The 22,217-nt window shown below is 54.8% G+C and overlaps 3 protein-coding genes across 4 annotated transcripts; all 3 read left to right on the top strand.

The window, feature by feature from the left end:
• The first annotated feature begins 2,742 nt into the window (after nt 1-2,742).
• Icam1 (intercellular adhesion molecule 1) lies at nt 2,743-12,224 on the top strand. Of its 2 annotated transcripts, none has more exons than XM_050125550.1 (7): nt 2,743-3,496; nt 4,943-5,203; nt 8,515-8,829; nt 9,371-9,658; nt 10,125-10,382; nt 10,480-10,721; nt 10,816-10,986. In XM_050125550.1, exons 1-7 carry the CDS (start codon nt 2,941-2,943, stop codon nt 10,837-10,839), a joined length of 1,944 nt encoding a protein of 647 aa, XP_049981507.1. In that variant the 5' UTR covers nt 2,743-2,940; the 3' UTR covers nt 10,840-10,986. The 2 variants fall into 2 exon arrangements, with proteins under 2 accessions (XP_049981507.1, XP_049981506.1); XM_050125549.1 differs by having other exon boundaries at nt 2,754-3,496; nt 10,480-10,725; nt 10,816-12,224.
• A 146-nt stretch (nt 12,225-12,370) lies between these two features.
• Icam4 (intercellular adhesion molecule 4 (Landsteiner-Wiener blood group)) lies at nt 12,371-13,788 on the top strand. Its single transcript, XM_050125551.1, has 3 exons — nt 12,371-12,747; nt 12,861-13,166; nt 13,309-13,788. Exons 1-3 carry the CDS (start codon nt 12,381-12,383, stop codon nt 13,425-13,427), a joined length of 792 nt encoding a protein of 263 aa, XP_049981508.1. The 5' UTR covers nt 12,371-12,380; the 3' UTR covers nt 13,428-13,788.
• A 1,303-nt stretch (nt 13,789-15,091) lies between these two features.
• Icam5 (intercellular adhesion molecule 5) lies at nt 15,092-22,046 on the top strand. The gene is made up of 11 exons (XM_050125558.1): nt 15,092-15,173; nt 16,047-16,316; nt 16,455-16,775; nt 17,318-17,605; nt 17,828-18,082; nt 18,179-18,427; nt 19,271-19,513; nt 19,593-19,871; nt 19,966-20,205; nt 20,707-20,970; nt 21,768-22,046. Exons 1-11 carry the CDS (start codon nt 15,092-15,094, stop codon nt 22,028-22,030), a joined length of 2,754 nt encoding a protein of 917 aa, XP_049981515.1. The 3' UTR covers nt 22,031-22,046.
• The last annotated feature ends 171 nt before the right edge of the window (nt 22,047-22,217 follow it).

The following is a 22,217-nucleotide window of genomic DNA, read 5'->3' as shown; positions in this document are numbered from 1 at the left end:
GGGTGGCTCAGGCTCCAGGTAGGAGGACAAGCCGTGTTGGGGTGACTGGGAAAGCATGGCAGGCTGAGGGAACTGCAAGGTGTCCCCAGCAGAACTCGACTAAGGCTGGAAGCTTCAGTACATTCCTTAGTTTGTGTGAGACCATTAGCACCAGGGAGGAAGTCGTGCCTTTCCTGCAGACTGAGGCACAGCACAGGGAAGGAAACTACAAAAGAATGTAATTGTAGAATGTGCTACTCCGAAGTACGTTCCCGTCCCCACCTCGGCAAATGGCCTCCCAGGATTTCAGACCAGGACCCAGGAATTGCCCTTGGCCCTACCCACAAACCTCAACAAATCCAGTGGGTCTAGCCTGGGAATAGATCTAAACCCAAGAGATGTTCGGTGGACTACACAGGCAAGGTCACATATATACCAGATTAGCCTCTAACCATGCCCCCTACCCCGAGATAGGGTTTCTTTTAGCCTCGGCTATCCTGGTACTCACTCTTGTAGACCAGGCTGACTTTGAAGTCATAGAAATCCGCCTGTCTCTGCCTCCCCAGTGCTGGGATTAAAGGCTTATGCCACCACCGCCCTGGATTTTTTTGTTTTTATGCTCTTGTCTGCACAGACCTACCAAAAGAGGGCACCAGATCTCCTATATGGTTGTGAGCCACTGTGAGGTTGCAGGGAATTGAACAGAGGACCTCTGGAAGAGCAGCCAGTGCTCTTAACCGCTGCGCTGTCTCTCCACACTCACACCTGTTTTGTCATTACAGGGTTTCTCTGTGTAGCCCTGGATATTCTGGAACTTGCTCTATAGACCAGGCTGGACTCGAACTCAGAGGGCTGCCTTCCTCTGCCTCCTGAGTGCTGGGACTGATAGGTCTGTGCCACCACACTGACCCAAGGCTTTGTGATGGTTAAAACAGGAAGATTATTGTATTTGATTGTATTTCATATGTGAATGCTTTGCCTGCATGTGTGCCACATGCATGCTTGCTGCTTGACGCACTGGGAACTGAGCTTGGATCATCAACTGCTGAGCCATCTCTTCAGCCTAAACCTATGTGTGTGTGTTTCTGCCAGTGCCCTGGGCGGTCAGATGAGAACATCAGATGGACCCCTACAGCTGGCATTACAGATGGTTGTAAGCTGCTGTGTGGGTGATAGGAATTGAACCAGGGTGCTCTGTAAGAGCACTTGCTCTTAACTGCTAAACCACCACTCCAGTCCCCAGTTGATGGCGTTTAAAAAACAGACTCGTGTGGGACTGGCCTGTCACGCCCCATCTCGTCCAGCAAGGAAAAACGTTAACACCCGGAGCTCTTCTTGCAGCAGTTTTCAGGACTTTATTTACAGCAATCTATCTCCTTCTCTCCTCTCTCCTCTCTCTTGGCAAACCTCTCCCAGCCCTTAAGTAGGCATGGGCTGCCAATCCCAGATTGCCAGGTGGGCACTGCCCATAGGCCCACGCATATGCAAGCAGCTGATGATCATTGCGTGATCATAGCATAGGTCAGGCCTTAGCCATCTCAGGAGTTGATTATACATCTCCATCGGGTGTGATACCACGCAGCTCGCTACACTGGCCTTTAGCTCATGGTGTAACGAGGCTGACCTCAATCAGCTTTCTTGCCCCTGAGTATCGCAGTTACAGGCTGCTCTACACTGTTGAACTTTTCTGTCACAGTAGAGTTGTGTTCTGCTTGTTACCACTGAGCTGAGCATCCCAGCAGGATTTTCCAATATTCTGCTCAGGGAACAATGGTGCCCTGCACACAGTAGGTATCACTTAAACAACCATACTCTTAGGGCTGCAGATGGTACCGTAGAGAGCTGGAGGCTCATGCACATGAAGTAGGGGCCAAAAGACTTAGTGATACCCAGAGAAAGATCCACTCCGAGGGTTTTTCCCAGACCTCCCTGAGGTCACCCTGGCAACTCTGCCACGGTAGTTCCGGGGCGGAGACTGAATGCCTCCTCTCCAGCCCCCCAAGATCAAAAGATCCCCGTGGAAATTCCTTAGGAATGCCCAGGCGGCTGGGCGTGGGTTGCGGAGTGTCCCGGGAGCTGCAGCGCGGGAGGAAGAGCGCGCTCATCTAGACCTCTCCCTTCCGCATCTGCAGCACGACCTCCTGGCCTAGCGCAGGTCTCCACGGCAACTGTACCGGAGTCCCACAACAGGAAGCCTCCTCGGGCGCCTGAGGTCCATCGCAAGCCCCTGAGTTGGAAGACTGGGGTTCAAGAGGCCTCTCTTCGTCAGCCTTGGAGTTCAGGGTCCGTCTCAGTTTCACTGAAGAAAACAAAAGTTAAAATAACCAAGCGTGTTGAAGCACGAGGCAGGATGGGGAGTTCAAGGTCATTCTCAGCTACGGAGTGTTTGAGGCCAGCCTGGGCTATTTGACGCCCAGCCTCAAGAAAAGAGATGGTTTTGTGGGGGAGAGATGAGAGGGGAGGAGGGAGAGAGAAAGAGGAGAGGGAGAGAAAGAGAGAGATTGAAGAGAAAAGGAGGGGGAGAGGAAGGGGGGGGAGAAGACTCAGTGGGGGGTTGGGGGTCAGGGATGAAGGGGAGGCCAGGTCCTTCTCTCTGGGAGGGGCCACCTCTCCCCTTCACAGTTGCTATCAGTTTCTCATCCACCCTGGGAAAGGCGCAGGGCTCTATGCCACAGGACCAGACTTCTTCCTTCCTTCTTGGGGAGCTGTCAAGACACCTCAGAGGTCAAAGTAGAAAGGGGAAGCGAGGCCTTGGGGGCGGGGGCGCCCGTGGGTGGGAGGAGGGACGCGAGGACTGCACTCCGCCTCTCTGGCAGGACTCACCACGCCGGATCTGTCCTGTCCTGCTTGGACCGTTGCTCCGAAAATCTCTAGTGCCAACTAGGTGGGGCGTGGCCCTAAGGAGAGGGGCGCCTCTGGGTAGACGGTGTGATTCCAGGGAGCTCTTACCCTTGGCTAAGGATGTCTGATGGGTTAAAGGGACCTGTAGGAGCTGGAGGTTCGGGATTTGATTTCGTTTACCTGCCCGGCACCGAACCTCAGTTTACCCCTCGAGGGGATAGTCGGCCAAGGAATTACGCTTTAGTTAACCAGTTAACCTGGAGGCATGACTCCAGGAGGCCTGGAGCCTTCTCTTCTGAACGCACCTTCAGTTCGCTGACACCCTCTCCCTCACACACCCTGCCCCCAACATGTCTATTGCTTCAGTTTGGAAATTCCTGGGCCATGAGAGCCAGCGAGGCAGGACCACCCCTCTCGGCCAGGGCACTGTCTCCATCCGGAAATACCGAAGTCCTCGTTCAAGAGGGGAAGGCTCGAGGTTTCCGGGAAAGTGGCCCCGCCAGCACCGCCCCTCGGTACCCCGTGGCCAGCGACTATAAAGGACCGGACGCGGTGCAGAGCCTCAGTCTGCACCCAGTGCTTGTGACCCGGACGCTGCTACCTGCGCTCTGCCCTGGCCTTGCTATGGCTCCCACCCTGCCTCTGCTCCTGGCCCTGGTAGCCCTTGTGATTCCAGGTGAGTCCAAGGTGGGGTCGCTTTTAGGGACAAGTCTCTGGACTCCCGGTGGAATCTGGACTCCGGGTGGAATCTGCTCTCCCTGGCCAGCGGAACAGCAAACTGGTAGTAATTAGTTGGCTATTAACGGGAAGTGGGAGTGGAAGTGAAGAGTTGAAAACTAACAGCTTGGAGTTCGAATCCCGTGAATGGGTTACAGAACAATTTTGTCTATCTCTCCGTCTCTTTCTTCTCTCCTCCCTCTCCTCCCCTCCCCTTCCCTTCTTTCCTGTTTTGAGAATACCAAGACACTTAGCCTAGGCTGGCCTTGAACTCTCAGTCTTCACGCCCCCACCCCACCCCCCGTTTTCCCCTCTTCACTCTGGGATCACAGGCTCGAGACACACCACTCCTCCATAAACTTGTCCTTTTAGAACCTGGGATCCTGGTCTGTGTAATGGGAACTGTGGTCCCCGCCCTTGTCACGGGGCAGTTAGAATGTGGCCCAAGTGGGGAACAAATAGTGTGTGGAACCACCGATACCAAGCTGAGCCTTGAGGTCCCTTTGCTCCCCACAGATACTCTGTTCCTCATCCTCACCCCTGGGGGAAGTCCAGGCTGCTTCTGTGCTGGGGAATTCCAGGGTTTGTATACTCAGGAGGCAGAGGCTGCGAAGTGAGGTGGCTCAGGACTCCCCACTGCTGCCCTCCCCTGCTGCTGCCTGGGGGCAGCACCGGCGTCCGCCTCTGAGAGGAAGATTCAGAACTTGCTCTGCAGCTCACTCCCAGAATCCGTTACTCCCAGCTGGATCCTTTCAGCCTCAGGGCTCTCCATGGAACCAGAATAATTCCAGAGGTGCCTGAGAGAATCTCCAACTGGACTACCGCCACCCCAGACTGCTAATCACAGCGCTGGAATCTTTGGGGCGGAGGAGAAACATGAGCTCAGACACTTTTGTTTTAATTCCCCTCCCGCAGGCAGGGTTTCTCTGTGTAGCACTGGCTGTCCTGGAACTCACTCCATAGACCTGACTGGCCTCAAACTCAGAGAGAGCTTCCTGCCTCTGCCTCCCAAGTACTGGGATTAAAGGCATATACCACCACTTTTCAAAGAAAGAAAATCCAGTACTTGGTGTTGGGAGAGGGGATTTTCTGTAGCCAAGGCTACCCTTGAGCTCCATCTGTAGCCCAGGATGGTGTTCAGCTCCTGATCCTCCTGACTCTACTTCCTGAGTGCTGAATTACACCCATATTATGGGTGCTGAGGATGGAACTCGGGCTTCAGGCATGCCAGGAAGGCACTCTGCCTACTGCATCCAGCCCCTCAACACCCATAATTGGTTACCTTGTGTACTCAAGCATGGCTGCATCGAGGGCAAAATCCTGCCTGCCTCAAGGCTGCATACCCAGCCCCTAGCTCTGAAGTTACGCGGCTGAATCAGCCTATCATCTCTTCTTTTTGTTCCAGGGCCTGGTGGTGCTCAAGTATCCATCCACCCCATAGAAGCTTTCCTGCCGATGGGTGCATCCATGCAGGTGAACTGCTCTTCCTCCTGCACTGAGAACCTCAACCTGGGCTTGGAGACTCAGTGGCCCAAAAGAGAGGTAGAGAGTGGACTCAGGTGGAAGCTGTTTGAACTGAGTGACATTGAAGAAGACAGCAAGCCCCTGTGCTTTGAGACCTGTGGCTCCATCCAGTCCTCAGCCTCTGCCACCATCCTCTTATACTGTGAGTGACAGGGCTCCGGGCGGAGTAGAGGGAGACCCAGTGGGGCCATGGCAACTGGCACCAGCAGACAGCCTTGGAAAGTCCCACTGTCACTTAGAGACCTTTGTAAACTTCAAGGAGAATGTACCACAGGAATTTAGCACATTCCAAAATGCCACCATTTGATGTCTGGATTGTTCTGCTTTTTTTTTAAAAAAAACTTTATTTATTGTTTTTTCTTTATTTTTTTTAAATAATTTTTTAAAGCCAGGTGGTGGTAGCTGGTGGTGCATGCCTTTAATCCCAGCGCTAGGGAGGCAGAGACAGGCTGATCTCTGTGAATTCGAGGCCAGTTGGTCTACAAAACGAGTTCCAGGACAGTCAGGTCTGTTACATAGAGAAATCCTGTCTCAAAAAATAAAACAAAACAGTATTATTTATGTCCATTGGTGTTTTCCCTGCATTTATATCTGTGTGAGAATGTCAGATTCCCTAGAACAGGCGTTACAGACAGTTTGTGAGCTGTCATGTGGGTGCTGGGAATTGAACTCGGGTCCTCTGGAAAAGCAGCCAGTGCTGTTAACCTCTGAGTACCCCTCCAGCCCCTCACATCTTGCTCTTCATTTATGTGCCTCCCAGGCACCCAGATCATAGGTTGGATGTCAGTTCTTTACACAAGATCTGTATGTGTCCTGTGACCTCCACAGTCTTGGAACTCCTTGATGCATGGATCCCTCCTACAGGGAACAAGCGGGTCAGGCTCTAGGGTTGTTCTGTCCCTTTGGGCTGAGGATGGAATCATCAGGGCTTGGCACTCGGCCATGTATTCAGTTTGTCGCTCAGCTCTACCTCCAGTCTGCAATGCAGCTGTATTTGTAGGTTAAACATTCACAGAGATCGTGAGATTAAGTTTGGTTTAGACATACCGTGGAAGAGTATGCAACTGTATAGAAGAATGCATAAGTACCTTCCTGCTGGAAGGAATGTTGTAACTCAGAAGGAAATGGGTGCTGAGGAGGAGTGCTGTGGCGGTTTCTGTGTTCAGGAGCAGTGGGGGCAGAATGGCGGAGGCCGTATTTATACATGGATCCCAGTGTTCACATGCTAGGCTAGCACTAACCACCAACCCAGCTCCCAGCTTCTCTGAGTATTCTAGGCTGGGGTTCTTTACCTAAACCGGGGAATTCCAGGCAGAAGTTCTACCCAGCTGGCTTTGGAATTAGCACCAAGGAACTGGGTGACCATTGGGCACTTGGCGTCTTGGTTTATTTGTTGACCCTGTCAGTTTCCCTCAGATTGCTCTGACATGAAGAAGCCTAAAGGCCGTAATAGTAGCAGTATCAGGACAGAAGCCTTTGGGAAATCTCAGCATGTGGCTTGGGGGATGGGGGCTTATGTGCCAGTGCTGCCCTGGGAGAGGGGAAGTCCCCAGGCATTCCTGGTGGTAGCCTTAGGAAGGTCCTCTGAAGAGCTTTTCCAGGGTTCCTGGTCTTGGGAACCCAAGGCTGGGGCTGGAATTCTGTCTCTGTGGCCTTTCTGTATCTGTTACTTTGACTGTTCAACTGTGCCTTAATTTCTTACTCTGTGACCACAATGAATTTGAGCCAGGTGTGGTGGTTGCACACCTTTAATCCCAGTACTTGGGAGGCAGAGTTCAAGGGCAGCCTGGTCTATATAGTGATTTCCAGGTCAGCCAGGGTGGGTGTACCAGGCAGAGGGAAGAGCCCAGAGCGAGGCTGGAGTTGGGGAGATGAGACTGTGCATGGATTGGGGAGTTAGGTGCTGTCAGGAGCTAGCATGCACTCCCACAAAGGGAGTGGAGCGGTCTGGTTAGCTGGATTACCAGAAGCTGGGCAGCAGTTGGCATCCAGCCTCAGCCTGTCTGCACTTGCTGCTTGTGATTGCAGCATCCAAGATGGGAAGGGCAGACAAATATTTGAAGAATGGAACAACTAGGACTTGGTGAGAGACTTGAAGCTCAGAGTCAGGAAGTACTGTACCATGCCGTCCCGCATGTGTTTTAAGTCAGGGAAGCAGGCTTTGCCGCTGTTTGGGTACTTAGGACCCAAATTATTTTCTTCTTTTTTTTTAATTATTTATTTTTATTTTATATACTTGGCCTTAAAGATTGTATGTGGGAATCAGATCCCCTGGAACAGGAGTTACAGACAGCTGTGAGCTGCCATGTGGGTGCTGAGAATTGAACCCAGGTCCTCTGGACTGGAAAAGCAGCCAGTGCTCTTAACCACTGAGCCATCTCACCGTCCAAGGAACTCTAATTCTACAAGTTGTATTTTTTTTTCATTTTTATTTTGAATGGGAGGGGATGGCACAGTATGTGTGTGGATGTCAGAGGTCAACTTTTACAAAAAGGTTCATTTTTATTTTATGTGTATGGATGTTTTGCCCATAGGGAAGTCTGTGCACCAAGTGAGTGCCTGGTGCCTGAGGATGCCAGAAGAGGTCGCCAGATTCCCTGGGCTTGTGAGCCACCATATAGATGCTGGGTTCCCTGCAAGGCCTGCCTGTGTGTGCTCTTAACCACTGAGCCACCTCTCCAGCCCTCAGAGTCAGCGTTTGGGAATCTATTTTCTCTTCCACCATATGGATCCCTCAGAATGAATTCAGATTGTCACGCTTGGGCGGAAAAAAAAAAACCCGTTACCTTCTGAATAGTTTCTTGGCCCGTTCCTCTTTGAGATAATACATGACATAGCCCAGGCTAGGCTCTGGCTTTATAGGTAGCTGGATGACCTAAACTTTTTATTTGTCGTATTTCTTGTTTGTTTGTTTTTTTGTTTCATTTGTTTGATTGTTTGAGACAGGGTTTCTCTGTGTTACTACTCTGGCTGTCCTGGAACTCACAGAGATCCACCTGCCTCTGTCTCCTGAGTGCTGGGATTAAAGGCATGTTATTCTTACCACGTGTGTGCGTATGATGTGTGAGTGCAGACCTGTATGCCATGTGCACATGTGGAGGTCAGAGGACAGCTCTGTGTAGTTGATTCTTTCTGTTCACCTCCACATGGGACCCAGGGCCTTCTGCCTGGTAGGCAAGCCCTCTAAGACTGAGCCACTGCCCCCTCCCCAAGAGTCTGATCACACACCCAGGTGCTTAGATTTCTATTTATTTGCCCAAGGTTCTGATGCTAGGAACTGGAATTTATCTCAGATATTGCTGGGATGGTTATGGTCCCTGTGCAAACACTCCTGGCCTCCTCCCGAGCTTTCCCCAAAGCTCTCTGCATTCCTGGCTGCTTAGATGGTAGGGTGTGTTTTGGGGAGACTGAGGTCATCAGACAGGTGATCCCTAACCCCCTGTCTCCCTGCAGCGTTCCCAGAGCGTGTGGAGCTGGGCCCTCTGCCCACCTGGCAGCAGGTGGGTAAGAACCTCACCCTGCGCTGCCTGGTGGATGGTGGGACACCGCGGCACCAACTCTCAGTCATACTGCTCCGAGGGGAGGAGGTGCTGTACCGGCAGCCAGTGGATGTGGACCCCAAGAACCCCAAAGAGATCACAGCCACGGTGCTGGTGAACAGAGACGACCACGAAGCCAATTTCTCATGTCGCACAGAGCTGGACCTCACGCAACATGGGCTACCGCTGTTCACGAATGTCTCCATGACCAGGCAGCTCCGGGCTTTCGGTGAGGCTCTGGGAACCAGGGTATTCCTACATAGGGTGCAGGTGGGACCTTGGGAAGAAGCCGACCCCTGCAGTGGGGGCGAGGTACTGAGAAAATGGTGATCTTGTGAGTGGCAGTTTTGGGACTGGCGAGATGGCTCATTGGGTAAAGGGTTTGCATCCAAGCTAGATGACATGAGTTCAGTTCCCAGCTTCCAGAGGAGAAAACCGACTCCCGAAAGCTGTCATTCGACCTCCTCAAGTGAGACGTGTCCGTGTATACACAGTAAAGAAAGAAGGGTGAACTGGAGAGATGGCTCAGCAGTAAGAACACTGCTCTTCCAGAGGACCCAGGTTCAATTCTCAGCACCCGCATGGCAGCTCACAACTGTCTGTAAACTCAGGTTCCAGGGGATCTGACACCTTCACACCAATGTACATTAAAGAAGGAAGGAAGGAAGGAAGGAAGGAAGGAAGGAAGGAAGGAAGGAAGGAAGGAAGGAAGGAGAAAAATGGGCTGTGGGTGGCCATTGCTCTTCCTTATGCCTGTGTTCTCTCTTAAGATCTTCCTGTGACCATCCCGAAGCTCGACACCCCTGACCTCCTGGAGGTGGGCACCAAGCAGAAAGTGCTCTGCTCCCTGGAAGGCCTGTTTCCTGCCTCTGAAGCCCAGATATCTCTGGAGCTGGGAGGCCATACACTGACCTCCAAGACCACAAACCACAGAGACTTGGTGTCGGCCATGGCCTTGGTGGAGGTGACTGCGGAGCTGGAGGGAACTCAGCAGCTGCTCTGTGTTTTGGATCTGGCAGACCAGACCCTGAGGGCGGAGAGGATCTTGAGCATCTACAGTAAGAAGGGGTGGGCTTAGTCCAGAGATAGCTAGAGACTTGATACCAAGGAGGTGTACCAAAGGGTAGGGCCCAGTGCAGAGGAAGGACCCAGTGTAGGCGCCCAGGCTTGGAACTTCCAGGGGCCATGGCCTAGCATAGGTTAGCCCAGGACTGGGACCAGGGGCACAACTAAGGCAGGTGAAAGCATTTTCAAGAGAAAGACCTGAGGCAGGGAGTAGTGACACAGGCCTTTAATCCCAGCACAGGGGTAGCAGAGGGCAGGTGGGATTGTTATGAGTTCAAGGCCTGCCAGGGTTATACCACGTTAGACCCTGTCTCAAAAAACAAACAACAACAAAAATATGCTAGGCCTTTCAAAAGGAGGAACCCGGTCCAATGCTGGAGGTTGGGACTGACACTAGAGGGGGCGCTGAGCCATCAAGGGCTGGGTTTGCTTTGGGCTCACTGTGTGTCCTTCCCACAGGCTTTCCAGCTCCAGCCTTGACCCAGAGCCAGCCAAACGTCTCAGAAGGGAGCCAAGTGACTGTGAGTTGTGAAGCCAGCGGTGGAGCGCAGGTGGTGAATCTGACTGATGTTCAGTCCGGGCCCCCATCCCCGAAGGTCCAGTACACGCTGACGGCCACAGCTCAGGATAACAAGCGACGCTTCTCTTGCTCTGCTGCCCTGGACGTGGCTGGGCAGGTGCTGTTTAAAACCCGGACCCTGGAACTGCAAGTGCTGTGTGAGTGGGACTGCCCGGTGGTAACTGTGGTCCCCTATTGCCCCAGGTGCCCTCTGAGCCCTTCCTGGACTGTGTCCTCACACGATCATTTCTCTAGATGGTCCGTACCTGAACGAGAGTGACTGCCCGACGAACTTGTTCTGGAAAGTGGGGACTTGGGAGACTCTGAAATGTGAGGCCAGGGGTAACCCACCCCCCACAGTGAACTGCAGCCGGAAAGGAGATGGAGCCCTGCTGCCCATCAGGGTGATGAAGTCTGTCACTTGGGCAATGAACGGCACCTATGTGTGCCATGCTGAAAGCTCCCGTGGAATTGTCACCAGAGATGTGTTCCTGACGGTCTGTGAGTGTCCCGGGGTACAGGGCTGGGTGAGTGGTGGGCAGGGTGCCAGATGCCTAATCCTTATCATCCCCTTCTGTTGTTACTACACAGACACAGAGACCAACCTTACCCTGATCATCATTTTGGTGACAATGGTGGTCATTGTCCTTATAATCACAGCAGCCATGTACTTCTATAACCGCCAGAGAAAGATCAAGATATACAAGCTACAGAGGGCGCAGGAAGAGGCCATGAAACTCAAGGCACAAGCCCCGCCTCCCTGAGCCTCCAGGACACCAACACATCCCTGGGCCCCCCGCTGCGGGTAGCAGCTGGTGCTGCTTTTGAACAGAAAGGTAGACAGATAGTGTTTACCCACCTCCTCTGGTTGTGACAAGACAAGATGATGGCCTGGACGTGCACCAATCAGACCTCCTCGGCCTCACACTTGGAGAGGAGGAGCAACATCAAGGGTGTGGATCTGTGACCTGGACACACCCACAGCCTTGCAGGCCTCCAGTAAGGAAATGCTGACCTCATCTCTACTGCCCACACGGAGGGCCCTGCCTAAGGAAGAGTGATCTCCAATAGACACAAGCAGGAGTTGAAACATAAGACCATACTTCCTCTGACACAGGAACTCTTGATGATGTATTTATTAATTCGAAGTTTTACCTGCTATTTATTGAGTACCCTACACAGATACCAGAGCAGTGAGCAGGTGATCACATAGGTTCTTGTCTGGATCCTATTGCAGGGGCTGTGCACACAACAGAGCCTGGAGTAAGACTCACATGGGGCTAGAGGGCTCCTCTGTTGGTCAGGATGCTTTTCCCAAAGGAGCTGTCACAAAAATACTAAGTGGACTAGCAGGGGTTCCCTGCTGACAGGCCCACCCACATACATTCCTGTCTTTGCTCCCCATGTCAGCCCCTATACCTAAATATGGATGCTTACCCTTGGCAGCTGAACAGTGGAGTCTCATGCTCATGAAACTGTGGCCAATCCCTGCATGCCCCACCTGGCTCCATTTCAAAGGGAAAGTCTGGAAGAAAATGCTGCAACCACTTAGGAGGGTCCTGCAAGCTGGGGCGGGCAGTAAGCATCCCTCCCAGCTCAGAAGCCTTTCCTTTGCGTCAATGACATTTTATGTTGGTCTTAGCCACTTGTGAGTTTGAGGACAGGTGTCACTTCAGTTACCTAGAGCTCCCTCTAAGTATTCCCGACTCCCCACTTCTTCAAAGTGTTACCTGTTACCCCAACCCTGAGTCTGCAAACTAGCTTTGTTTTGTTTTTTTTTTCTTCTTCGTCTTTGTTTTTTGAGACAGCATCTCTATGTAGCCTGAATGTCCTGGAACTTGCTATGTGGACCGTGCTGCCCTCTAACTCACAGAGATCTGCCTGCCTGTCTCCTGAATGCTGGGATTAAAGGCCTGAGCCATTACAACACCCACTGAAATCTATTTATTGACCTTTTGGAGCTTAAGTGAAAATTAAAGCCCCAGTTTAGAAAAGTGCAATGACTTCTGGTTAACTGTGGGGTCTGATGTGTCATTTGGGAGGCGGTGTCTTCAACAGGGCTGCTGGGCCCATTCTGGGGCGTGGCCAGGGAGTCTTATCTCCAGGGCCAGCTGAAACTACCCTGGTCTCCCGCACCGCACCGCGGGCTTTGTGCCATGGAGTCTGTCCTGCTCCCGTCGCTTTTGCTGGTGGCCGCCTATCCAAGGGGTGTGAGCTCCCACCATGAGTGGAGGCAAAGCCCTCCCGCGCCTTCCGGGACCTCAACGCCTTTCTTGGTGCGTTTAAGCCCTGAGCAGGAGGCTGTGCCTCCCGGGGGCTCGGTGTGGCTTAACTGCAGCCACAGCTGCCCCCTGCCGGTGCGTTCCAGCCTGCGCACGCAGCTGCGGCAGGGAAAGACACTCAGTGGATCGGGTTGGGTATCTTACCAGCTGCTGGACGTGAGGGCCTGGAATTCCAAGGTGCGTTGCGTCGTCACTTGCGCTGGAGAAACGCGCGAGGCCACCGCCATGATCACCGCTTACAGTGAGGGAGACCGGTGTTCAAGCCGGAGTGGGGAGAGGGGAGAAGGGTGGAGGAATGGGATAGTTGGCAGTTACTTTAGGAGGTGCCTGTGGATCTTACCCCTCTTGCCTTAGAACGGCCGAGAAGCGTGATCATGGAGCCTCCGGTCCTAATGGGCCACAAGTACACTCTACGCTGCTATGTGATACACGTGTTCCCCGTGGGGTTCTTGGTGGTGAGCCTGAGAAGAGGTGGCCGGGTGGTTTATTTTGAAAGTCTGGAGCGCTTCACCGGTTCAGGTCTGGCTAATGTCACTTTGACCTACGTGATGCGGGCAGGACCCAACGACCTCTGGCAACCACTCACCTGCCATGCACGCCTCAATCTCGACGGGCTAGTCGTGCGCAGCAGTTCTGCACCTGTTATGTTGAAGGTCCTCGGTGAGGCACCCTGCAAACTTGGGGAATTGGTGCGGGGGAGGGGATGTTACCACCCCAAGAGGGCCAGCAGAACAGGGGTGGGCTCCATCCACGCTTGGAGGTCCTCAGACCTCCTCGTTCCTGATTTTCATCCCGCTCCCAGCTTTGAGTCCAGTCTCCAAAGCCTTGGCTTCTGCCTCCATCGCAGCCCTGGTGGGGATCCTCCTGGCTGTGGGGACTGTCTACGTGCGCAAGTACCTGGCCGTTCAGACTCAGTTGTAGACGGGTGTTCGATGCCCCGAACAAGAGGGAGGAAAAAGAAGCCCAGAACAACTAATTTACATACTCATGTTGGATCAATAAAGCCTTCTTCCTCAGTCTTTGTCCTACGGTTCTTGGAGGAAGTGGTTTCAATTTTAGGGGACCCTGACGTCTCCAAACTCCTTGTTTATTGGCTGAAGATTTATAGCTCGGGTACGTTTGCCTAGCCTTGGTTTCAATACCCGGTATCGGAGTAAACAACATCTTGTGTGTCTCAAGGCACCTGAAGTTTCTCCTTCAAGACCGGCTTGAGGTCCCAGAACCCGAGTTCCTCTCCGCGTTCAGTCTTGCTGGATTAATCCGTGCAGGGCAGAAGGGCTAAACTGGCCTCTCCTCCAGGCCCTGAGTTGGGGGAGGACAGGCTCTTAATATGGCCTTTTCTGATTGGCTCTGCGGATACACACCATAGCTCTGATTGGAAGCTAAGTTTCCCTTCTCTAATCTTCTCCCTAGCAGATCTTGCGCGTAACTGAGGCCAGTGGGTGGAGCTAGAACCGGTCCCCGGGGTTAGCATTAATGAAGGGGGAGGGAAAACATGATTGGGCGGGGTCTCCTGCACGGAGTAGAAGCCCAAACCCAGATTGGAAATCTAGCATAGCAACAAGTTTGAGATGATTGCTCAGACCACATGGGCTGTCACTGACTTCCATCCTGGCAACGCGTTTGTTGTCACCGAGCCAGGCTTGCATCTGGGGAGGGGTGTCAAAGCTTAGAGACAGATGCGAGGTCACAAGTGTCCCCAGTTGATCTTCTGGTTCAGCTAGGATTGCAGAATCTCGTACTGGTTATCCAGCAGAGGCTGCGGTGCCCACAGATGCTCTCCTGAGAGACTCGGTTCACAACAGCATTGTAGACACATTCCCGCTGCACGCTGGGTAAATACAGATCGTGTGCCGAAACCGACTCTAATTTAGACGCCCGCGAACGCGGCGCACACGCACACGTGTCTGCGATACGCGGGCACTTGATCCCCCTCCTCCGTCGCCGCCTGCACGGAGGAGGTCTTAGGGGCGTGGCTCCCATGTTCAATCTGCTGGAGGTCAAAGCTAAGCCTCAGTTAAGGGAGGCTTCCCCACACCCTCCTCTTAAAACCACCTTTTCAGCATACTACGACTTCCCAAGATTCTACAAGCAACCCACCATCCACCTATTCCAAGGGGCGCTAGTGGGAGGCCGAAGATGGGCGTGGCCTGGAACCCTAGCGCGTTATCCCAGAATCTGTACCTAGGATGGTGGAGTTTGGGCAGGGCCTTATAGCATCCCTCCTCTCCTTCGCCACAGATGACGCGGGAGAGCGTGGTCGCCCCCAAAAGGCTTTAGACCATCAGACCGCTCCACATAGACCCCCTCCCCCTACGGGGGACCGCTCCTGCCTGGTCAGCTAGTCTGCTCTAAACCGAGAGCAGCCCGGTGCGTGCTCGTCTCCCGGCAGTTCGCCCCCCATCACCGCCTCTGCCACCGCCCCCTCCTTGGAAACCAAGTTACCAACGTTTAAACCAATCCCTGGGCGCAACTCTGCCACCCCCACACTCCACCCGCTGCGCTGCGCCGTCCTCCCAGCTCGGCTCTCCATCACTCGCGCTCCCCTTGCCTCCTGCGTTCTCCCCTCCCCGGCAGCGGCGGCGATGCCGGGGCCTTCGCCAGGGCTGCGCCAAGCGCTTCTCGGCTTCTGGGCGGCCCTGGGCCTGGGGATCCTCGGCATCTCAGGTAAGAAGAGCCGGCCCGCGGAGCCAGGTGGACAAGGCGGGGGCGGTTTTGAAGGACCCGAGAGGGCGGCCCGGGTGTCCCTCCAGGCTCCGCCCTCTTCTTGCTTCCCACGCTTCTGCCACCACTGGAACCCGGGGCTTCTCCCCATCCCTCCTCCACCCCAACACACCTCGATCTTTCAGATCTGAACCCAGCACCTTTTCTGGATTCGGGGTTTTGCACCTAACCCCGCTCAGGAGACATTGTGGCTTTCCTAGTCTTTCCTGCTCTGTCGTGCCCTATGGTTCACGGACTGGCATCATCCCTATTCGTGATCCTCAAAGACCCCCATCTCCTCAACTCTTATGACTCAGAGGCTCTGTACCCCCTCCAGTTGTAGCCCTGGCAACCAGCTTTTCTGGGGCTTTTCCCGCGGTTCCTTCCAGGAGTCAGCCTTGAGGCTTTCTGTCCAAGTTACTCAAGTTTGGGGACAGTCTCCTTTAAGCCTTTGACTCAGTCTTGTCTCCACGCTTTCGCCCCCAGCCTCAGTGTGTCTCCCCACCCCCATTTCCTGACGATCCACCAGAGTCTTGAGACTCACTTGGTTCCCCATCCCCCCGACTGGAGTCTCCTCCTCCCCACTACTGACGTGTGCATTCGAGACCCCATTCTCCCCGCACCGAGTTTCCCCATCTGTGCCTTAGAAAGCAAGGCTTCCAGAGACGCCCCTCTCAGAGTGTGCCAGCCTCGAAGCTTGAGTGGGATGCGGGACTCCCGTGCTGATTCTTGGCGGTGGCCTCTCCTCGTCTTTGCTGAGACCCCTGATTTGGGATATAGGGGCGTTAAGATTTCAGAGAGGGGGTCCCCAGGCTGAGCCCGCGTTTTCCCGGTCAGCGGTCGCGCTAGAACCTTTCTGGGCGGACCTTCAGCCCCGTGTGGCGCTCGTGGAGCGCGGGGGCTCGCTGTGGCTCAACTGCAGCACTAACTGTCCGCGGCCGGAGCGCGGTGGCCTGGAGACCTCGCTGCGCCGGAACGGGACCCAGAGGGGTCTTCGCTGGCTGGCTCGACAGCTGGTGGACATCCGAGAGCCAGAGACCCAACCCGTCTGCTTCTTCCGCTGTGCGCGCCGCACACTACAAGCGCGTGGGCTCATTCGAACTTTCCGTGAGTTTTGGGTGGTCACCCCCCTTAGGTCTCTGGACCTCCCCTTCAACTCCGCCCACCGGCCCTCACTCCCTCCTTTCCACGCGCAACCGGGTGAGCGTTGCAGCTCACTAGAGCCGAAGTTTCGGTCCCTTGCAGAGCGGCCGGATCGGGTAGAGCTAGTGCCGCTGCCTCCTTGGCAGCCCGTGGGCGAGAACTTCACCTTGAGCTGCAGAGTTCCTGGAGCCGGACCCCGAGCGAGCCTCACGTTGACTCTGCTGCGGGGCGCCCAAGAGCTGGCCCGCCGCAGTTTCGCGGGCGAGCCACCCCGAGCGCGCGGCGCGGTGCTCACCGCCACAGTCCTGGCGCGCAGGGAGGACCACGGGGTCAATTTCTCATGCCTCGCCGAGCTGGACCTGCGGCCACACGGCCTGGGACTCTTCGCAAACAGCTCCGCCCTCAGACAGCTTCGCACCTTTGGTGAGTGTGGACTCTAACTGACAGGTTTTAAGAAGTTTAGGGTCAGCCAGGTGTAGTGTCGCATGCCTTCAGTCCCAACACTTGAGAGACAAGAGATAAGTCGGATCTCTGTGAATTTAAGCCCAGCCTGGACTACACAGCCAGGACTGCTCGAAGTTTAGCGCCTAACCCTTACTTCAACACCATTACTAGCTTAAGTGTATATATACCTCTGTGGGCTCATTTGTTTGTGTTTATATTTACATATTTATTGAGAAAGAGAGAGAGAGAGAGAGAGAGAGAGAGAGTGGAGAGAATGCACTCCCCATGGTGCATGTGTGGAAGTTAAAGGACAACTTTAGTGAAAGTTGGTTCTCTTCCACAATATGGGTCCTAGGAATCGAATCAGGTCGTTAGGCTTGGCGGCCAGCGTTTGTATTCGCTGAGGCATATCTCTGGCCCTTTTGTATTTTATGATGAAACCAAACAATGCATGCAAATTGTTTGGTCCACACTGAACGCTTAATATATATACTCGAGCTCTGGTTCTTTGTCTCCCCCAGCCCTGCCTCCAATTCCCCCGAGCCTAGTTGCTCCCCGATTCTTAGAAGTGGGCTCAGAAAGGCCAGTGAGCTGCACTTTGGATGGACTGTTTCCTGCCCCAGAGGCTGGGGTTTACCTCTCGCTGGGAGATCAGAGTCTGCATCCCGATGTGACCCTCGATGGCGACAACCTCGTGGCCACTGCCACAGCTACACCAAGCGCAGAACAAGAAGGCATCACACAGCTGATGTGCAGCGTGACCCTCGGGGGCGAGAGCAGGGAGACCCAGGAAAATCTGACTGTCTACAGTAAGGAAAATCGAGGATGGGCTTCAACTGCCGGGTCTGGGACCAGAGTCTCAGGAAGGCAGAGCCTTAAAGTGGGCGGAGCCTCCACGCCCGAATTGGCAAGGCGGGAGCGTTCCAGGGCAGGAGCTGCGGGAAGCTAGAAAGGACTGGATGGGGAGGTGTTGAAATACCTGAGGGGGCGTGGCCAGTGAACTCCACCCAATGTTTCACACACACCCCCAGGCTTCCCTGCTCCACTTCTGACTTTGAGCGAGCCAGAAGCCCAGGAGGGGAAGGTGGTGACCGTAAGCTGCTGGGCTGGGGCTCGAGCCCTTGTCACCTTGGAGGGAATTTCTGCAGCGGTCCCGGGGCAACCCGCTGAGCTCCAGTTAAATGCCACAGAGAACGACGACAAGCGGAGCTTCTTCTGCGATGCTGCCCTCGAAGTGGATGGGGAGACCCTAAGAAAGAACCAGAGCACTGAGCTTCGTGTCCTGTGTGAGTGGGTATTCACCCTTTCTTTGTGACCTCCAAGGACAACACCGCGGGCCCCATCTTTAACCATACTGTATTTCCTCTGCCGCTTTCTCTCAGATTCACCCCGGCTGGATGACTCGGATTGTCCCAGGAGCTGGACATGGCCCGAGGGTCCAGAGCAGACCCTCCGCTGCGAAGCCCGTGGGAATCCAGAGCCCTCGGTGCACTGTGCGAGGGCTGATGGCGGGGCCGTGCTGGCGCTCGGCCTGCTGGGCCCAGTGACTCGCGCCCTTGCAGGCACTTACCGCTGCACTGCGGTGAACGGCCAAGGCCAGGCGGTCAAGGATGTGACCCTGACTGTGGAGTGTGAGTGGGGAGAGGTTGGGATCTGCATCTCTTTTGGGAAGCTGGCCTACAGAGAGGGAAAGAGGCCCACCCAGCTCCAGCAGGGATTGGGAGGACACTGAAGGGAAGTGGGGGGGGGGGGTTCATAAACTTGGTTGTGGAGTCTGGGCACAGTCTGGCGGTCAAAACTGGGAAGTGTACCTGGGAAGGTCCCATGGGTGCTTTGTGGGAATCAGTCCAACAGCACCCTGAGACCTCAGGAAAAGGGCCTGACCAACTGAGTTTCTCTCCAGAACCCATGTAAAGGTGGAAAGAGAGAACTGCCTCCCACCTCCATGCATGGCTGGGTAATGCTTTCCCATACAAATATCACACAGATTAAACAAATAAATAAAACGGTTCAGGCAGGACTAAGGAGACACGGGCAGCAGGGGGGGGGCAGTAGTGGCCCAGATCTCTGTGAGTTTGAGGCCAGCCTGGTCTACACAGTGAGCTCCAGAACAGCCAGGACTACAGAGAGAAACCATATCTTCAAAAATGAGAGCGAGAAAGGGGGTTGGGGAGAGAGAGAGAGAGAGAGAGAGAGAGAGAGAGAGAGAGAGAAGGAAGGAAAGAATCTCCCATGCAGGCTATAGCTCGCCAAATCCTTTCTGGAAGCAGAAGGCAGAAAGAAGGGTCACTGGGGGAATTCGATGGGTTTCTAAATCAATAGGTAGATTGCTTTCTTAGCATGTATGAGGTTCCACCCTCTGCATGGCATAATTAAAGCCTAGAACTTGGAAATCGGAGGCTGGAGGACTCCATGAGTTCGAGGCCAACCTGTGCTATATGATAGCCTGCCTTACAAAACAAAATCCCTTCCAGATGCCCCAGCGCTGGACAGTGTTGGCTGCCCCGAACATATTATTTGGCTGGAGGGAACAGAGGCATCGCTTAGCTGTGTGGCACATGGGGTCCCACCGCCTAGCGTGAGTTGTGTGCGCTCTGAGAATGAGGAAGTCATGGAAGGGCCGCTGCGTGTGGCTCGGGAGCACGCCGGCATTTACCGATGCGAAGCCATCAACGCCAGAGGATCGGCGGCCAAAAATGTGGCTGTCACGGTGGAATGTGAGTAGGGGTGGCAGGAGAGAGGAGCACACCGGTATCCTCTGTCCTCAATGTGAACTCCTATTTCCCTGCTTCCTAGACGGTCCCAGTTTTGAGGAGCTCGGTTGCCCGAGCAACTGGACGTGGGTAGAAGGATCTGGAAAGCTGTTTTCCTGTGTAGTTGATGGGAAGCCAGAACCACGCGTGGAGTGCCTGGGCTCCGAGGGTGCTAGTGAAGGGGTGGTATTACCCCTGGTGTCCTCAAACCCTGGTCCTAGAAACTCTATGACCGCTAGTAACCTGTCACCGGGCATCTACCTCTGCAACGCCACCAACCGGCACGGTTCCACAGTCAAAACTGTCGTCGTGATCGCAGAGTGTGAGCAGGGAGGGGGGCAGGTGGGCGGGAAGTACGGGGTATCCCAGGGTCCCTCCCTTCCCTGACGCCCCTCCTTTTGATGGTTGCTCTGCAGCGCCGCCACAGATGGATGAGTCCAGCTGCCCAAGTCATCAGACTTGGCTGGAAGGAGCTGAGGCCACCTCGCTGACCTGCAGTGCCAAGGGCCGCCCCGCTCCTCGGGTGCGCTGCTCCAGGGAGGGTGCCGCCAGGCTGGAGAGGCTGCATGTGTCCCGAGAGGATGCGGGGACCTACCAATGTGTGGCCACCAACACGCATGGCACGGATTCACGGACGGTCACCGTGGGTGTGGAATGTGAGTGAGGAGAGCGCTGGATGGAGGCGACTCAGACCGCTAGCTAGGTGCCCGGAGGGCTGGGGATATAGTCCAGTGGATGGAACGCTCAGCTAATGCGCACAAAGCTATTCGTTCTATTCCCAGTACTCTTTAGTTCTAACACTTGAGAAGCAGAGGCAGTTCCAGGACAGCCTGGTCTATGTAGAGGCTACAACCCCGCCAGGATTACATAGATTATCTCTAGCTCGCTATCTCTCTCCTCCCCACATCAGCCATGGGAGGGGGGAATGGCAAACCCAGGGGAATTCAGAGAGACTGTTTTCGGTACCCCTCCGTAAGAAACAAGCACTTCTGGTCCCACAGTAGGGTAGGTAGGTGGTGGGAGTGGGACTCTCAGAGGAGGCAGCGGTTTTGCCCGCCCATCCCAGGAGGGGTGGTCTCAGACTGATTCTGGATATCCCCATCCCGAGGATGCTTGATTAACGCCCAATGCTGAGCAGCCTCTTTGTGCCACTGCAGACCGGCCTGTAGTGGCCGAGCTGGCGGCCTCGCCCGCAAGCGTGCGGCCTGGCGGTAACTTCACTCTGACCTGCCGTGCAGAGGCCTGGCCTCCAGCACAGATCAGCTGGCGCACGCCCCCGGGGGCTCTCAACCTCGGCCTCTCCAGCAACAACAGCACGCTGAGCGTGGCAAGCGCCATGGGCAGCCACGGCGGCGAGTATGAGTGCGCAGCCACCAATGCGCATGGGCGCCACACGCGACGCATCACTGTGCGCGTGGCCGGTGAGTGGAGGGTTCCTGGGGTGGAGGTGGGGCAAGGGACATGCAACACGGAGTGACCTAGGCCTTGGGGTGGCTGGCCCCGACTCTTCCTCTCGGTATGCAAGACCAAAGGGGGCCAAATGTGGAGGCCGAGGGCGCTAATGGACGGGGCTGTCGGTGACAGGTTAGGGGAAAGAAGTGGAGGCAGAGAGAATGAACAGGAGGCAGGACAATGCTGCCCACCTGTGTGTCGTGTCCCATACTGGAGGGAAATGCAGAAAGTGGAGGCAGAATGATTCTGAGGTTAAGTTCGTCATCCTTAGCCATACAGGGAGTGTAAGGCCAACCTGTGCCACAAAAGACCTTTCAAACACACAAAAGGAAGAAAAGACTTCCAAGGACAGACTTGGGGATGGGGGGAGTCGCATTAGAGTGGGTGGTAGTTGCTAAGAAACACTTGACCCAATTCACCCTCCACCATGTCACTGTGGAGGAACTGGGGTCAGAGATGTCCTCAGAGTAGCTGATGGTGACCCCAATTCATGTCTGTCCTGGGGCTGGGGTCTATCAGAGCTAGAGGAAGGCTGAGCTGGTCTCTCCAGGCTGTCCCCTTAGGGAAATGGGAGGGACATGAGGACCATGTAGGGGGTCCAAGGGCTTATAATATATGGCTTAAGAGGGGTGTACATTGGTATTTCGGGGTTCCCCGATGCTGGAGAGGCCTTACTGGGCCCCTTCTGTCAGGCTTCAGTAGCAGGTGCATGGGGGCTGGGGGAGAATAAGGGCTTGCCCACCCTGGCGAGGGTCTGCGCCCACAGGTCCGTGGCTGTGGGTCGCTGTGGGCGGTGCAGCAGGGGGCGCGGCGCTGCTGGCCGTGGGGGCCGGCCTGGCCTTCTACGTGCAATCCACGGCCTGCAAGAAGGGCGAGTACAACGTCCAGGAGGCCGAGAGCTCTGGCGAGGCGGTTTGTCTCAATGGCGCTGGCGGGACACCGGGAGCTGAAGGCGGAGCTGAGACTCCAGGCACTGCTGAGTCACCTGCAGATGGCGAGGTCTTTGCCATCCAGCTGACAGCCTCCTGAGCCCCTGGGGGGCCTCCCCAAGAACCAGGGCGGACTTATGTATTGTTTGCTCTCTTTAACTATTTATTCAACTCCGGGGGCATCACCTCCATTTTCTACCCATTCCCCTCAGTAAAGTTTTTATAAAGGACTCTGGATCTCTGTCTGTAATGTATAGCAATGGGGGTTGAATTCCAATATCAAGGGA

Source organism: Alexandromys fortis, unplaced genomic scaffold, assembly GCF_014885135.2.
Source record: "Alexandromys fortis isolate MF-2015 unplaced genomic scaffold, M_Fortis_MF-2015_v1.1 scaffold_242, whole genome shotgun sequence".
NCBI lineage: Eukaryota > Metazoa > Chordata > Mammalia > Rodentia > Cricetidae > Alexandromys > Alexandromys fortis.
The sequence above is the reverse complement of the archived record's forward strand: the minus strand, read 5'-3'. Positions and strand labels throughout refer to the sequence as shown.

Bases quoted from the DNA above. Each gene is read 5' to 3' on its own strand.
- Icam1 (XM_050125549.1), top strand. From the start codon at position 2,941: ATGTCTGATGGGTTAAAGGGACCTGTAGGAGCTGGAGGTTCGGGATTT. The intron at 5,204-8,514 runs GTGAGTGACAGG...GTCTCCCTGCAG, and splicing joins TGCCACCATCCTCTTATACT to CGTTCCCAGAGCGTGTGGAG. The intron at 10,726-10,815 runs GTGAGTGTCCCG...GTTACTACACAG, and splicing joins AGATGTGTTCCTGACGGTCT to ACACAGAGACCAACCTTACC.
- Icam4 (XM_050125551.1), top strand. From the start codon at position 12,381: ATGGAGTCTGTCCTGCTCCCGTCGCTTTTGCTGGTGGCCGCCTATCCA. The intron at 12,748-12,860 runs GTGAGGGAGACC...CTCTTGCCTTAG, and splicing joins CGCCATGATCACCGCTTACA to AACGGCCGAGAAGCGTGATC. The intron at 13,167-13,308 runs GTGAGGCACCCT...TCCCGCTCCCAG, and splicing joins TGTTATGTTGAAGGTCCTCG to CTTTGAGTCCAGTCTCCAAA.
- Icam5 (XM_050125558.1), top strand. From the start codon at position 15,092: ATGCCGGGGCCTTCGCCAGGGCTGCGCCAAGCGCTTCTCGGCTTCTGG. The intron at 15,174-16,046 runs GTAAGAAGAGCC...TTTCCCGGTCAG, and splicing joins GGGGATCCTCGGCATCTCAG to CGGTCGCGCTAGAACCTTTC. The intron at 18,083-18,178 runs GTGAGTGGGTAT...GCTTTCTCTCAG, and splicing joins CACTGAGCTTCGTGTCCTGT to ATTCACCCCGGCTGGATGAC.